Source organism: Phoca vitulina, unplaced genomic scaffold (genome assembly GCF_004348235.1).
Source record: "Phoca vitulina isolate PV1807 unplaced genomic scaffold, GSC_HSeal_1.0 scaffold22, whole genome shotgun sequence".
Classification (NCBI taxonomy): domain Eukaryota; kingdom Metazoa; phylum Chordata; class Mammalia; order Carnivora; family Phocidae; genus Phoca; species Phoca vitulina.
Window position 1 is genome coordinate 16,447,712 of NW_022589725.1, and position 17,647 is coordinate 16,465,358.

At 41.1% G+C, this 17,647-nt stretch overlaps 1 protein-coding gene across 1 annotated transcript in view; it reads left to right on the forward strand.

Annotated features, from left to right (window-relative positions):
• Window positions 1-17,647, forward strand: part of ATRN (attractin) — a 163,197-nt gene that overhangs the window by 52,494 nt on the left and 93,056 nt on the right. Inside the window, exons 4-6 of the mRNA XM_032420030.1 lie at window positions 3,193-3,321; window positions 7,912-8,117; window positions 9,177-9,345. Of these exons, the coding sequence (XP_032275921.1) occupies window positions 3,193-3,321; window positions 7,912-8,117; window positions 9,177-9,345 (504 nt within the window). The remainder of the gene's footprint in view (window positions 1-3,192; window positions 3,322-7,911; window positions 8,118-9,176; window positions 9,346-17,647) is intronic.

A 17,647-nucleotide genomic window follows, 5' to 3' on the forward strand; every position in this document is an offset into this window, starting at 1 on the left:
TTATGAGAAGATTACTTGCAACGTGCCTGTTTTGAGGTGGCCCTCTTACAGGTACTTCCCTGTTCAGCATTTCAAGGGGTTCTGGCACATAAAATTGATGAAAGCATGATGATGATGGTTGAAAACTTCATATAGGTCTCTAATCAAAGGTCACCTTTCCCAAGAGGCCTTCCCTAGCTGTCCCTTTCTAAAGTAGTACCTTTTGTTCTTTTGCTCTTTTTTTCTTTCCATAGCACTTATCTCTGCCTGGTGCTACACATACACACCTGCGTGTCGGGGCAGGGGGTATATCTAGGTATATCTAGTCGTTTCTCTAACGTGAATTCCGTGGAGGCAGGGTGTTCTTCACTGCTGTGTTCCTGATACCTAGATCAGTGCCTCACCTGCAGCATTGGTAAATATTGGTTAGTTGACTACATGATGCAAAATGCTTCACTGTTTTGTAAATCCCGGAGCACCTTTGGAGTTCTCGAGTTCCTAGAATTCTGTCTTTATATTTAAAAGTCTTATTGAATGAAAATCCCAGCCCCTCCTTCTTATTTCTCACTTCTGTATTCTTCAATTTCATTATTTTTATATGCACTTACCTAAATATGTGTAAATGTACACATACACTAGGCCCATTGTTTTGCAGCTTGTTTTTTCCCCTACTTATCAGAATGCCTTGATGAGCTCCTTGTTGGGTTCTGCAGACTTACAGATATGGAATGATTCATTCATCTGACTCCCTGCAGATGAGCATTTAGGTGGTCGTCTTCTTCCCCTTCCTCCTCCTCCTCCTCTTTTTTTTTTTTAAAGATTTTATTTATTTATTTGACAGAGACACAGCGAGAGAGGGAACACAAGCAGGGGGGAGTGGGAGAGGGAGAAGTAGGCTTCCTATGTGGGGCTCGATCCCAGGACCCTGGGATCATGACCTGAGCTGAAGGCAGATGCTTTAACAACTGAGCCACCCAGGCACCCCTCCTCCTCCTTTTTTAATTAAGTAATCACTATGCTCAACGTGGGGCTTGAACTCATGACCCCTAGATCAAGAGTCACATGGCCTGCCAACTGAGCCTGCCCCTAGGTGGTTTTCAACCTGTGCCATTTTGAATAGTGCTGCAGTGAGGATTGTTGTATATTTGTCTTTTATACATGAGCAAGTGTTAGTTCTACAAAGAACTTAGAATTGCTAGGTCACAGTGAATGACCACTGAAGATTGTCATAGGCCCTGAGTGGGGAGCTTACGAGATGTGTGCTGTAGGAAAGCAAGGAGGCCAGTGTGGCTGGGGTTGAGTGAGTGAAGCGAAGAGAGTAATAGATGAGATGTTTGTTCATTGGGTGGGGTTGTGTGTGTGGAGCAGATTGCATAGGGCCTGGTAAATTCAGGTTTTCATTGAACATGGTGGTGGTGGTGATAGTGAATTGATAATTGGGCAAAAGATGTGCACATATGAAGAAATGCGGAAGGTAAGTAAACAGGAAAAATGATTAACCTCAGGAGTGTAAAAGAAACTCAAAACCACAATATAAAAGAATTACTTATTTATAGCAGCAATATCCACAATAGCCAAACTATGGAAAGAGCCAAGATGTCCATCAACAGATGAATGGATAAAGAAGATGTGGTGTAGATATATACAATGGAATATTATGCAGCCATCAAAAAAAACCCCGAAATCTTGCCATTTGCAATGACATGGATGGAACTAGAGGGTATTATACTAAGCGAAATAAGTCAATCAGAGAAAGACAAGTATCATATGATCTCACTGATATGAGGAATTCTTAATCTCAGGAAACAAACTTAGGGTTGCTGGAGTGGTGGGGGGTGGGAGGGATGGGGTGGCTGGGTGATAGACATTGGGGAGGGTATGTGCTATGGTGAGCACTGTGAATTGTGTAAGACTGATGAATCACAGACCTGTACCTCTGAAACAAGATAGTACGAAGGGAAAAATGAAGGGGGGGATATCGGAGGGGGAGACGAACCATGAGAGACTATGGAATCTGAGAAACAAACTGAGGGTTTTAGAGGGGAAGAGGGTGGGGGGATAGGTTAGCACGGTGATGGGTATTAAGGAGGGCATGTATTGCATGGAGCACTGGGTGTTATACACAAACAATGAATCATGGAACACAACATCAAAAACTAATGATGTATGGTGACTAATATAATAAAATTAAAATTAAAAAAAAAAGAATTACTTTTCATTTACTAAATTACCAAAGCTAAAATAGGACTGGTAGTCAATACTTCCTATTGTCAAGTGAGGTAGGTTGGACCTTTCCATTCTCATATTTTTTTTTTAAGGATTTTATTTATTTATTTGACAGAGCGAAAGAGCACAAGCAGGGGGAGCAGAGGGAGAGGAAGAAGCAGGCCCCCTTCCAAGCAGGGAGCCTGATGCAGGACTCGATCCCAGGACCCTGGGATCATGACCTGAGCCAAAGGCAGATGCTTAACCATCTAAGCCACCCAGGCGCTGTCCATTCTCATATTGATGAGATTTTAAGTTAGCATATATATTGCTTCTGGAAAGCAAGTTGGTTTTATGGATCAAGAGCCTTAAAGCCATCATTTAGACCCTTTGACTTGATAATTTTTAATGCTCTCTAGACACCTAGCAAATATATTGTGTGTTGGACTCTGAATGAGAGGGGAAATGCTTATGGTGTATTTCTTGTAAAATAGAATATAAGATGTTATATGGTATCAATTAGGCAAAGAAAGTACATCAGAATGATAAGTGTTAGGATTGTGGGTGTTTATCAAGTTTATTTATTTATATTTTTACTTTTCATGCTTTTCAGTAGTTTATATTTGGCATTCATCAACTCATAAGGTTTGTTACTTTCTGTGATTTTGAAGGTTTACTCAGTTTTTCGAAGAAGCAACATAAATAGTTTTATATACAAAAAAAAAAGAAGAAGAAGAAGAATAGGGCCTTTGAGTGCAAATCTCATTAGAAATATTACCCAGGATGAAGGAGAGCCTAGCGAAAGATTCAGATCTGTTCCTCAGAGGATTCAGAATTGGATCCAGAACTAATTGGGTGACGCGATGCATTTATCACAAGAATTTGCCCCTCTTCGTGAAAGTGTTTTTTCAAATTCTAAGGATGAACTCCAGTTTTGAATTTGTGTGCTGCCATGTGCCGTGCCTGGTGACCATGCTTCCCTTTGTAAGAAATGTGTTTTCGTTTCAGCGGTCTCATCGTTCCCGAGAGAGATGGCAACGAGACTGTCCCTGAGGTCGTTGCCACATCAGGTTATGCCCTGCTGCATTTTTTTAGTGATGCTGCTTATAATTTGACTGGATTTAATATCACTTACAAGTAAGATATTCAAGTCTAATCTTTGTGACTTTATTCCAAGACTGTATTTGTTTTAACAGTAAGAATGACTACCATATACTGACGGCTGCCCGTGTGCCAGGCATTGCAGTAAGCAGTATGCATGGGTTTTCTCATTTCAAGTTCTTTTAAAAACTCCGTGAGGTACGGGCACTGTGTTTTCACTTGTTCTATAATTGAGGAAACTGGTGGGAAGTGGTAAAATACATTGTCATAGGGCTGGGACCACAATTTCAACCCAGGTCTTAACTGCTTTTGAGCTTCTCCCGGAAAAGGGGCATTTTTCTGCTAATGGATGAAGACATTGGGGTTTCTTGCTAAGTGCAGTTTAACAGATCCTAGTAGTTTTCATGTACTCAGTGGTTGGCCCATTGATGAGGACTTAGTTGAGGTTACAACGGAAATGTAGACAAACAGACCCAGACAGCTTTGGGAATTTGTCGTGACAGGAGAGAGGCTAACTTTTGTCTTTGCTTTTTTTCCTCTTAAGAAATGTTTGTTTTCATAAGTAGTTAAATCCATAAAGCGCCCTAAGCAAGAGGTCTCTGATAAAGAGCTTCTGTGGCCCACAGAGCCTAAGATACTATTTGGTTTTTTTACAGAATAAGTTTGCCAACTCCTGGCAGAAGCAGTAAGCTCCCTCTATAACCTTTATGCTGGATTCCTTTTCTGCCAGTTTTCTCAGGGTCTCCGGATTCTTTCAGGCCTATCTAGAGCCATCTCTGTCTTGCTTGGTTTGCTGATTTAGCTTTTCAGGTGCCCTTGGTTTGTGACTTGGCAGCCTGGGCAGCGTATCACAGTACTAGCAAGGTGATTTTTAGTGAGCCAGGCAGGCATAAAGGCTGGTTGAGGGGAAAGACTGATGAGTCTGGTTGGGTACATGTGAGATGTCTAAGCAGGACATACTGGTATTCAGATCCAGGGCCCAGAAGAGCTGTCAGGGCTAGGGATATCCTCTGGGAATCATTGGTACATGGACAGTGACTAGCTTATGGGGCGTGTGCACAGTGAGGGCAGGGGCCATAGAGGCAGCTGAAGGGCAGAGGAATGCCAGGGGGCTGAGTTGTCATAGAAGCTTGGAAAAGAAAGTCTTAAGGAGGGAACTGACAGCTATGAGGTTGAGTAAGCAGAGCGTGCCCTAGGTGACCCTAGCTGGGGAGGGTGGAGGCAGGGGCCTACAAGGGGCATAGTTCAGAATGGAAGGTTAGAAAGTCACAGCATCGAGAGTGGGACACTCTGGGAAGAAGTTCAGCTCTGAAGGGGAAGGGAGAGGTTTAGGCCGGTACTTTTCAAACTTCACATGCACAGGGATCTCCTGGAGGGGCTTGTTAAGACACGGATCCCTGGCCCTTCTCCAGAGACCATAGTTTGACAGAGCTGGGGCCTGAGAATCCAAATTTCTGATAAGCTCCTAGATGATGCTGCTGCCGCCTGTCCATGATCCATACTCTGAGGAGCATTGCCCTAGCCATTCATCTAGGCCCCATTCTGGGCTCCCTACAGATTCTTTTTTTTTTTTTTTTTTTTAAGATTTTATTTATTCATTTGAGATGGAGACAGAGAGCACAAGCAGGGGGACAGGCAGAAGGAGAGGGAGAAGCAGGCTCCCCGCTGAGCTGAGAGCTGGACGCTCGATCCCAGCACCTGGAGATCATGACCTGAGCCGAAGGCAGACGCTCAACCATCTGAGCCACCCAGGCGCCCCTCCCTATAGGTTCTTAGGCACAGTTTTCCCTCTTGCAAGGCCCCTCATCGTAGCAGCCTTGGGGGAGAAGAGAAACTCCAGGAATGGAGCACCCCTAGAGAGAGGGCAATTCATGTACCCCTTGACACTGGAAGCCCTTTGCCCCATCCCTGGGAAGCTCTGCTAGCTCTATGGCCATTATCTTCCCAAGAAATGCATGTTATTCTTTTTTTTTTTTTTTTTTAATTTATTTTTAAAGATTTTATTTGTTTATTTGACAGAGAGAGACACAGCGAGAGAGGGAACACAAGCAGGGGGAGTGGGAGAAGCAGGCTTCCCGCAGAGCAGGGAGCCCGATGCGGGGCTCAATCCCAGGACCCTGGGATCATGACCTGAGCTGAAGGCAGACGCTTAACGACTGAGCCACCCAGGCACCCTGAAATTCATGTTATTCTTACCCTGATTGGTGTAGGGGAGGCCTTGATCTCTTCTGGAGACCAGAATTAGTATTTATTTGTTAAGTGGAGGAATATTGAGGTTATCCTAAATTTTACTAGCTTCTTGGTTACAAGATCTCTGTTCTTTAAAAAGGAGCCCTAAACCATTTTGGGGCTTTTAGACCCTTTGAAAAGCCAAATAAAACGATGTTCTTTATACCCAGAAGAATGTCCAGAAAGACGTACGTAAAACATTGTTATCATTTTCCAGGTGTCCTCAGGTTGCACTGAATCCTAGCTTTGGGCCGACCTCAGCTGGGGGACCCTTGAGAGTAGTACCCACAGCTACTTCAGTGTTGCGAAATTTTCTTTTCAAAGAAGAAAAAAATAGTTATATTTTATTTTCACACAAATTGGCTCTTCATCTTACTTCCCAGTCACATTTTAATATAAGACTAATTTTCTCATTACTCCAATTTAGACATACAAGCAGATGTTTTGATGTATTACCTGCCACTTTCATTTTTCAGAGATTCAAAAATGATTTTTGTGTTTTGAGATTTTATGTAACTTTAAAGAGTGCTCATAATTAATTTTTGGCACATGAAATAAACGTATGCCTGAGGGCACTGGAGTGGAGAAGTTGAGGGGCAGGGGAAGTTGCGATATTTGCCCTCCTTCAGCTTAGAAGGTGCTAAGGGTTACTGCCTCCTCTTCCTTTTTCAGTAACATTAAGTTTTGTTTGTTTGCCATTCTCTCGTATATGGTTAATAAGTGTGTCAGTAGGAAATTATAATTTGACATATTTTTGGTGTGAGGCATAAGGGTGAGCACATCATGGCAATGCTTTACTACAGTTTTATTCTAGGCCTTTTATAAAAACAAAGTGTGGTTATTGTAGCCATTTTACCGTAACAAGTCCAATCTGCGATTTAAACTTTAGTTTTTATAAACTGTTGTCTTGCAAAGGCCTTTTTCTTAATAAAGATGAAATTGAAGCCTCTCTTCTGTGTTTGTATTATTATAGAGACAGTAGACACCACTTTTTAGAGGCCTATAAGAATGTCATTCAGCTTTTTTAGCCAAATACTTTGTGTACTTATTCTGCTTACTGGGGCTTGAAAAGTAGGTATACACATTTCTTACATTCTAATTACATAGATTATAAAAATACTGTATATAAATATTTATAGTGTCATAAACTGATATTTGGGTGTAGGTGTGAACATTAATTAGCTTGTTTTTAATAACTGATTCCTGATTTTTTGACATGCTTTGCTACAAAATTTCTTTTTAGTTTTCTTCATAGGCCTTAGAAGAAACCATCTACACTCTTAAAAGTATCCTGATAGTTCAGTTATTGTTCCCCCCTTTAAAAATCTGAATTATGTCTTCTCAGAGTGCTGTCAGTATCTTAAGTCATGTTATAATGCGACACATTATAGTTAAACTGTTGAGTTAAACTGGTCCTCCCTTTTCTTCCATCTGACATGAGTAGATAAACTTACTGAGGAATTTTAAATACACCAATCTGGGCAATAATCTTTAATTCTCTGAACTTTCAGAGACTGTCCAGAGGTATACACACCATGAGGATGGGTAATATATATATTTTTTTTAAGTTTTTTTTTTTTTAATTCATTCAAGATACAGAGATACAGAGAGAGAGAGAGAATATGAGCAGGGGGAGAAGTAGAGGGAAGGGGAGAAGCAGGCCCCCCGCTGGGCAGGGAGCCCGATGCGGGGCTCGATCCCAGGACCCTGGGATCATGACCTGAGCCGAAGGCAGACGCTTAACCATCTGAGCCACCCAGGTGCCCCAGGATGGGTGATATATTGTTAGCACTTTGTATTATCCTCTTCCTCCAAACTTGCAAGCTTGCATTTGACAATTTTCTTTTTTTCTTTTTTCTTTTAATTTTTATTTATTTGAGAGAGAGAGAGAGAGAGCAAGTGAGCATGAGCAGGGGGAGGGGCAGAGGGAGAGGGAGAAGCAGACTCCCCACTGAACAGGGAGCCCGACATGGGGTGAAATCCCAGGACCCTGAGATCACAACCTGAGCCGAATGCAGATGCTTAACCGACTGAGCCACCCAGATGCTCCTCATCTGACAGTTTTCTAATGCTCATCACTGGTGGGGCCACCAAGAACAGCATAGTCATCCCACCCTTGAGAAGCTAAGCCTGGACATTTTGCAAGAATTTCTTCTCCCTTTAAGTTTTTTAACTTGTCTTCCCTTATGAGAATCCAGCAGGGTTGGATTTGATTTCATTACCTGCCTATGCAGTGTTGAGTGATCCCATTTAGGCCAACTGGTAAGTACTGCCATTATGCTTGTGAATGAACTGGAAAGCCAGTGAGAGTCTTAAACCTTGTGTAGGTGAAAGTTCTGCTAAATTAATTGAAGTGTTGCTTTGTGTTGATTTCATTCTCTGCCACTGTTTTTATAGTTTTGACATGTGTCCGAACAACTGCTCAGGCCGAGGAGAATGTAAGAGCAGTAATAGCAGCAACACTGTCCAGTGTGAGTGTTCGGAAAACTGGAAAGGGGAAGCATGCGACATTCCTCACTGTGTCCATTACTGTGGTTTTCCTGATCGAGGCGTTTGCAATTCGAGTGATGTCAGAGGATGCTCCTGCTTCCCCGAGTGGCAGGGTAGGAGCTTCTTTTATCTTTGTTTTTCTTCAATTTACAGCATCTTCCTAGTTGAGTAAATTGTACATTGACTTCATTCCTTGCATATGTACCACTTATGTTAATCAGATATCAGGTAGCATTGAAGTTTTTGCGTCTCCTTGTTCAGATTCTTAAAAATCTTTCCATTTCATAGATGTGTGGTTGTGGTCTCTTTAGAATTGTGGAGGGGTTTGATATTCTTTGCAATTCATTCATGAAAATTGGAGGACTTGGTCTCAGCCTCAACAAAACATAGCAGAGAACCAAGCCTAGGAGGTGGGACGAGAACTAACAATGATAGTATCTCTCAGAAACTTTCAATAAATTCGGAAAAAATTGGGGTCGATTATACAATAGAATCCTAAAACAGCGAGTGGAATTATCTGCAGATAGAGAGGTTATCAGAGAAACTTTAGCAAATTCTTTAAGGGTTGTGTGATAATACCTGTTACTGATTTAGTAATTTTCTTTATACATTTACCCTTTTCTTCAGAGTACTTTTATTTTGAAAGGAAATGTGCTTGTTTAAATGCTTTCATTTGTGTGCTTTGGCTGACGTCAACGAGTTAAGTAATTGAAGTGTTTGAGGACCTACCTCTGGGCACAGGTTGCAGTGGAGCCACACCCCCCAAGAATGGAGTTTCTTCATTTTCCAGGAATGGGATGGGTTGTATTATTACTCCTGGGGCTAGTCCTTACATTTTAACCCTAAAGTTTTTCATTTGAATTAATAATTTCTTTGTCTACTCTTTCCTCTGAGAGCTGCTTAAGCAAGTATTTCATTACTAAAAAATCCTAACCTGGATATGGTCACGTCATCATGAGAAAGTATGTGATTTTGAATTTTACTGGAGATGACTCTTGGTCACCAGCTTTGAGTGAATTGAAAGCATGAATTAAAGGGTTTTGTCTGATATTTAGATGCTAAAGGAAAGACTAAGTATTCTTTAGATATTTGTTATATTTATATGATTAAAACTTGAAATGCAGTAATTTTAAAGCTGCATTTTGTGAAGCTAATTTATTCTGTTTTATTAGGTCCTGGATGTTCAATTCCTGTACCAGCTAACCAGTCATTTTGGACTCGAGAGGAATATTCAAACCTAAAGCTCCCCAGAGCCTCTCACAAAGCTGTGGTCAATGGAAATATAATGTGGATTGTTGGAGGATATATGTTCAACCACTCAGATTACAACATGGTTCTAGCGTAAGTTGTTTTAAACGTTTTTGCAAGAAGCTTACTAGTTTTCCATTTTGAAAATTTATGAAGTAGAGATAAGTGAAAAGAAATCATCAGTAATTCTATTACCTGAGGAAGATCCCTGTTAATATTTTAGTAGTAGTGTTCCAGAATTTTTTGGACATATTCTTAGTTTTTGAAGTTGGGAGCCACAAAGAATGCATTGTTATAATAAGCAAGAATTCATCTTTTCTAGATACCATCTCTTATATTTTGCTTTAGACTGTATATAAATTGGGGGTTACTTTACCTATAAATTTGATTAGCATTTCTGTAGATCAGATGGTTTGAATTTATAGCTTGCTAGAGGAAATTATGCTATTGTCTAATACTTGACGCAGAGTTCAAGGTCTGTCTGCTGGTCCTATGTTGCTTATCTTAAAGGGAGACTATATGGTATCACAGTGGAGTCATGAATTTACTTACGAAGATTGATTTTAGGAGAAATTTATGAACACACACTCATGCTGATTTTGTGCCCTGGAAATTTTTTCTAGGCATTTTTTATTAATGAAGATTGTCAAAAACCAGCATCTGTTCTTTAAGGGATTCAGAAACTATGGCAGCAATGGCATAGTTTCTGAATCCCTGAAATAGTCATTAAAGCACATAGACAACTAGGATAGCAAAATGAAAAAGCACATGGGTAACGAAACAAAACTTGCTCGGAAGGTGTCTACACAGATGGGTGGTGCTAACAATTGACAGATGCAAAACCTGTGTGGTGTTGGCATCTGAGCAGGAGTAAGCAAAGTAGAGTAAGTGGTCAGCTGACAGGCTCCAGCATACCTAGAAGAAGCTACTTTGAGAACGGCAGCCAGAATTGGAAAGATTTGTGTATTCTGGTAGGGGGTAAGCACAAGGTATCTGTAGCAAGATCTGAAGGGGTTAGAGCAGTTTGTGCCTTTTTAGCTCTCAAAATGAACTAGCCAGTCTCTTCACAAGAGAAAGTTCCACACTAGGGAGAAACTGCTGGGAATAGAATTCAGATTGAAGAGGATAGGGACCTTAGAGGAGAAGTTAAAAGAGTGTCCAGATAACAGTCAGGGAGGGGAACAGAGCCAGATATCTCAACAAGTAAGCTGCTGTGTTTTGAACACTGCACTGTTGACAACAGAAGAGTGAGCTAGAGAGCTGAGAAATTAGGACGATGGTCCTAACCCAGGCCTCTCCTGTGCAAGTTCAGGAAAAAGTAGTTTTACGTAAAACTGAGCAACAGAAAAGCATCAAGTTTTAATAACATAGAAAATTAAAAGTTAAAGTAACATAGAAAGAAGAAAGAGAGCACCTGGTAGAATAACCCCCCTTTGTACGTGAAAGCATAATAGAAAAATATACTCACAAAACTGATGAAAGTGAGAACTTACTATTCCCAAACAAGCTAAAATACAGGAAGAAAATGATGCAAGACATGAAAGAACAATAGAATCAGAGGTAGAAAAATCCAGAAATGAGATGGTAGAAGTTAGGAAAGAATTTTAAAATAATTTCAGAATTGAAGACAAACCGAGGAACACAAAGTAAATAAGATACTCCTTTATTTTTTTTAAAGATTTATTTCTTTATTCTAGAGAGAGAGTGCGGGTGCACACAAACACAGGAGCAGGGGGGCAGGGGGAGAGGGAGAGAAGCAGACTCCTCACTGAGTGGGGAGCCTGATGTGGGGCTCAGTCTCACGACCGCAAGATCATGACCTGAGCTGAAACCAAGAGTCAGATACTTAACTGACTAAGCTACCCAGGTGCCCCAATTCTCCTTTAGTAATAGAATATGAAAAAGGAAATTATTAAAAATCACAAAGAAATGAAGGTCACTTTTCCCCTATTCTTTATGGTAAGTACAGTTAAAAATCCTGGACATTATATATAATGCAAACATGAGAAAACTCTTAAAAGGTAGAGAGAAGGCAGTCTGGCTAGGGACCTCGGGACTTAAGGAATGAGGTAATGGTAAATTCCAGGGGTCTTCTTTTTGTCTCATATATCTCAGATTTGTTGCTGGAAAAAGCAACAATCTGGAAATGCCAATAGGCACAAGCCGAAAAAGCCCCATGAATAAGCCCACCTATTCTCTCTAGCCTAAGGACTAGGAGAGGGGCAGCTTAGCAAGACAGAAAACTTTTAGACACAAATAACTGCTTTACTACAGCCAAACACTACAGAAAGAACTGGCCCCACCCTCACTCCTGTCAGCAAAGTCTGAGTGTAGAGGCTAGATTTTCACTCTTGCCAGGATCTAGTGAGGTGCTCCAACCATCCCCCAACTGCCAGTGTTAGAAAAGACCAATTAGGGAGCTGGGACTTTCTCAGCAGTCTGATTTTTGTGTAACCTAGTATAATATTTAGCCTTTTGGTTTTTGTTTTTGCATGTTACTTGCTTACAGTCTTAATCTCTGAAGGCCAGTTAGGGAACTGGGACTTTCTTCACCAGGCAGGAATGAGGTTTCCCCCACCCTTGTGATGTCAGTGGAGACCCCGTGGGGAGCCTGGATTCTACCCCACCTGGGAGTAACAGCAGTAATGAGTTGGCCTTCCCTCTTCCCTACTGGGGTGTCAGAGGAGGGCTGCTATAACAGTAGATTTAAATAAGATCCGGAGTCTCATGCCATGAAACCCAAAATGTTCAGATTTCAATTGAAAATCATTTCTCATGTGAAGAGCCAGGAAAATCTTAACTTGAATGAAAAAAGGCAGTTGAGATGCTAACAGCAGGATGACATAGATATTAGAATTATCTGACAAGATTTTAAAGCAGCCATTATAAAAATGCCTCAGTGTGCAATTATAGACACACTTGAAACAAATGAATAATGGAGCCTCATCAAAGAAATAGAAGATAGAAGGAAGAATCAAATGGAAATTTTAGAACTGAAAAATACAGTAACCAAAACAAAAATCTCAGTGGACAGGGTCAACAGCAGAATGGAGAGGACAGAGGAAAAAGTCAGTGAACTTGAAGATAGAACAATAGAAATCCCTCAATCTGAACCAGTGAGAAAATGGAATATTTTAAAAAATGAACAGGACCTAAGAGACCTGTGGACCATAACAAAAAAAATCTTAACATTTCTGTCACCGGAGGAGTCCTAGAAAGAGAGGAGCTGAGAGAGTGTCTGAAAAAGTATTTGAAGAAATAATGGCTGAGAATTGCCCAAATTTGGCAGAAGACATGCATGTACATGCAAGAAGTTGGGTGACCTCCAGCAATCCTTGGCTCCCACAGGGTTTCACAATCCATTGGTTTTGTCTCAGTCTTGCTCTCATTCTCCTGCTCAGCTGCCATATTTCTTTTCAGTTTTCAAATTTCCACCACATTTTCTCCTGTTTTCATTCTCAGCTATTGGCCTTGCTTCCTGTTTCTATTTTGAAAGGTAACGGTTATCCAAAGAGGATTTCCACAAGCTCCCACCACCATATTTAGCTATTACCTACATCTATGCTCATTTATCCCGTCTTCTGTTTCTGTACATCATCACTGTCCAGTGGGGTGCTGTCATGTCACTAGCCATGTATGGTCATTGAGCTTGAAATGTGGCTAACGTGACCAAGGAGCTGAACTTTAAATTTTCAATTCTTGGTCCTCATCTTACTTGATTTTTCACCAACATTTGATATAACTAGTCCCTCCTTCCTTTTTTTTTTTTTTAAAGATTTATTCATTCATTTGAGAGAGCGCGTGCATGCTTGAGTGCACACACAAGTTGAGGGGGAGGGAGAGGGAGAGGATCCCTAAGCAGACTTCTTGTCGAACACAGAGCTTCAGGCAGGGCTTGATCCCAGGAACCTGAGATCATGTCCTGAGCTGAAATCAAGAGTTGGAAGCTCAACAGACTGAGCCACCCAGGTGCCCCCCCACTCCACTTTTAAACACTTTCTTCAGTTGGCTCCCAGGATTCTATATTCTCTTGGTATTTGTTCCAACTGCTTATTCTTTCTCAGCCTCTTTGGCTGGTTCCTCTTCAGCTGACTGACTTCTGAATGATGATGTGCTCCAGGGCTCAGCTCTTGGTCCTCTTCTGTGAGAGTATATATTCACTCTCCTGGTGATCTCATGTAATATCTTGGTCTTTATGTTGATGACCCCCAGATTTATGTCTGCATCCTAGACTTTTCACCTGGACCCATATCGCCACCTCTTTATTTTACATCTCAATCTTTTGGCTGTCTAAGAGGTATCTTAAACTGTATGTGTCCAAAACTGATCTTTCCTCCAGGCCAGGTCTTGCCCCAGATGTCCCTATCTCAGTTAATGACTATTTCATACTTCTTTTTGCTTAATCCCAACATTTGGAGCCATCCTTGACTTCCTGTTTTTTCACTCCCCATTTCATTGTGTAAATTAGCTATCCCTTGCTGCATAACAAATGACCACAAACGTAGCAGCTTAAAACAGAACATATTTATTACCTCATAGTTTCTGCTGGTCAGGAGTCTGGGCATATCTTAACTGGGTGCTCTTCAGTCAGGGTGTCACCTGGCCTGTGTTCTCATCTAGAGGTTCAACTGGGAAAGAGTCCACTTCCAAGCTCACTAGAGTTGTTGACAGAATCCATTTCCTTGTGGTTTAGGACTGAGGGCCTCAGCTTCTTGCTGGCTGTCCAAGTGGAGGCTGCCCTCAACTTCTGGAGGCCGCCCACAGTTCCTTATCACTTTGACTTCCCTAGTGTGGCTGCTTGCTTCATTAGGTCACAAGGAGAGTCTCTCTTTAGATTGGGTCTCCTGGCAGGACAGATGTCGTGGAAATGACATCTCATCATCTTTGCCATGTTCTGTTGGTAAGTAGCAAGTCATAGATCCTGCTCACACTTGGGAGGGTATTCTACATGGGTATGAATACCCAGAAAGGGAGATCATGAAGACCACCACCCCAGTGGCTGTCTGCTACAGTATGTCAGCAGGTCTTGTTAGCTCTACCTTTAAAATCTACCCCCACTGTAACCACTTTTCGTGCCACCACCCTGAGAAGTAAGGTAAAATTAAAGGTGTGAAAGTGATTGTCCCTTCCACTATCATTTAGATATTATGAGAGTCAAGTATTCTACCATTTCTCTGATTTTTACGCTTGTATTTGGCATCATCCTCTCTCAAAGCAAAAAATTTGGGAGGTATTTTGATCCTCTCCTTCACCTCCTCATATGCTAATCTCATCAAGTCCACCAAATACATGTCATATTCATTCTTTTCTCTCTGACCAGCCTGCCATTATTGCTCACCTAGACTTCAGCAGTAGATTCCTAGCAATCTGTATGTTTCCATGCATTCCTCTTTTTTTTTTTTTTTTAAGATTTTATTTATTTATTAGAGAGAGAGAGAGGAGCACACTAGCAGGGGGAACAGGAGAGGGAGAAGCAGGCTCCCCACCGAGCAGGGATCCCGATGCGGGGCTCGATCCCAGGACCCTGGGATCATGAGCTGAGCGGAAGGCAGACGCTCAGCTGAGCCACCCAGGTGCCCCTCCATGCATTCCTCTTAATCCATTTTTTGAATATCAACTGGGATGATTTTTTTAAAGTGTAAGTCTATCATTTACTATCTTCTTAAAACTCATCATTGGCTTTTCCCGTTGGACCTAATGGGCCTACCTGATCTGACTCTGCTTACCTTCCCAGACTCAACTTGTTCCTTTCCTGCCTCCTCAGCCTTCTAGCTTTACCTAAAACTCTCTGGGTGCATCCTTACTCTAAAGGCCTTTGTGCTCACTCCTCCCTTTGGTCCAGACTCTTCCTGCTGTTGTACCCTGTTTTCTTCTCACCTGTTAGATCTCAGTTAACTGTACCACAAGAGATCTTCCCCGATCATCCAGTTCTGGCAGGTTCTCCCTGTTCTTTTTCATAGTTCTCATTTCCTTTAGAGCAGTGGACATCATTTTTAATGCTGTATGTGCCCCTTGTTGAATTTGCTTATTTTTTGCCTTTTCCACTATATGTTCTCTGAGGTTAGAGACCTTGTTTGCTCACTCAGCTCAGAGCTTAGCTCATTGAATGTGCTCAAATAAGTGTTTATCAGGTGAATAGGAGAGTAAATGAATTATTTACTTCCCTCACAAATATTTGTTCCTGGAAATATTAATGTCACCTCTTGCTTTTATGCAACTGGTATACCTCCTGAGCCATATGTGTTTGTAAAATTTTTTCTGCTTGTACTTGATCAAAACATGATTTTTACAGCTTTATGTGTTTCATGTAGAAAATTAATATAGTTTCAAATAAATTTTTACTAACTCATGGAAAGTAAAAATACAGTGACTCCTTTTAGAAGGATTTCTGAAACTTAGATTATAAGTTTTATCATCATTTATACTCTTACATAAGCGTATTTCAGCAGTTGAGCTTACTATTTTTTCCACAGCCCTGTTAATCCAAAACTTTTAAGTTACATTAAAAAGCAGTCCCCATTTTATGTCACCCAAGAGTCCTCTTAGACAAATGGTCTTGGTCTCCTAGGTTAAGATTTCTAGTTGAAACTTCATCACTGAATTTCCTTCCTTTAAGCAAAAAAAAAAAAAAAAAAAAAAAGTTTAAAAAGAAAAAGTAAAGGGGCACCTGGGTGGCTCAAGTCAGTTAAGCATCCAACTCTTGATTTCAGCTCAGGTCATGATCTCAGGGTTGTGGGATCGAACCTTACCTTGGGCTCTGCGCTGAGTGTGGAGCCTGCTTAAGATTCTCTCACTCCCTCTCCCTGCCCTCCCCAACCCACTCAGATTCTTTCTCTCTCTGTCTTAAAAAAAAATTAAAAGAGAAAAAAAAAGATTGAGCAGCAGGTAACCAAATGAGGAAAGGAGTATCACCTAATCCAGTAAACTTTAAAACAGACTCACAGAAACCATACAACTGACCCTTTTTTTTGCCTCACAGAAACCATATGAGTGAGATTCTGAGAGCTCTTACAGATAACCCCAAATCTGGAAAGATGCAAACTGAGTGGGGATTATTGTTATTTCACTCTCTTAATTGAAGAGTAGAAGAAATTATTGCTGTGGAGGGCTGGGTGGAAAGAGGGGAAATTGATTGGGTGGCTGACTGTCTCTGCCCAAAAGTCAGGGCTGCTTCTAATTTGGGCTATGCCTTGACCCAGGACACTTAAAATTTCCGAGGAGAGCAGAGTCTGGGTGGTTTATTCTAATAGACGCATACTCCCCTGTCTGAGCCCCAGCACGTCCTCAGACTTCAGAACAGTGGATAGAACATAAAATATCAGCTCTCACACTACAGCTAGGATGGAAGGGTAAAGTTGTCTTAGATACTGCGAAAAAGAATTAAGAAATCACCCACGCTTTGCAAATGTCTGGAGAGCAATATCTAACCACAAGCAAGATGAGAGAAATGACGTTGTAGCTAACGCAAATATCCTATGATGGGAAAATAAAGAGGAAGAAAACAGCACGTAAATGCTGACAACTGATCATAGAGGAAAAATAATAAGGAGATTTCTTCCAACTGCTTGATGCTGCACATCAACCTAATGAGAATTTGAATTAAAAAAAAAACAGACAAGAAAATGATAACAGTGAGATGAAATGGAAGATTACACATCTAAGGAAATGTAAATAAATTACATACAGAAAAAACTGGAATGAAAATTGAGTCACTGACAGCTTTATAGACATTCCAACGAATATAGGTTGAAATAATTAGAAAAGCAAAGACACATGGAAGACAGGAGATCCAATATAAAGATAGTTGCTGCCACTGAAGAAAGGAACCTAACAAATAGGACAAACAGATTGAAATTGCACAAGAAGTTCCAGGAAGATTATATAGCTGTTCAACAAGACCTAATTTGATCAAGTTATTGAACTTTTAGGATAAAGGACAAATTCTTGGGTGGGAAGCCTCAGGGAGTTCTGTGCCTCTTCTGGCTGGGGTCATGTTCAATCTGCACAGAGCCTTCGCCATGGTCTTTGGATGGTCAGACACTGTGATTGGAATACCAGGCCACTGTGCATGGTGGACCGTCTACCCTGTGCCATGATGGTCATCATGAGACCAGCCAGCAAGGAGGAGTTTGTGAGAGAGATGGCTGCAGAGCTGGAAGACACCTGTTTCTGAATTCCTGAAGTTTGTCTTTGCTTATCTGCTTGTCCAGGTCTTAGAACTAGTTGTTCAACATTCTATTATCTTGGACTGAGCTCCCGTAAGAATTTATTTAGTACTTGGAATTTCTTATGCTTTATTGCCTCAATATTTTTCTTAACTTGTATTTGCTTCTCTGGGTCGTAAAAAGAGTCACAACCTGTTATGTAAGATCTTTTGGCAGTTCATGTGCGCCAA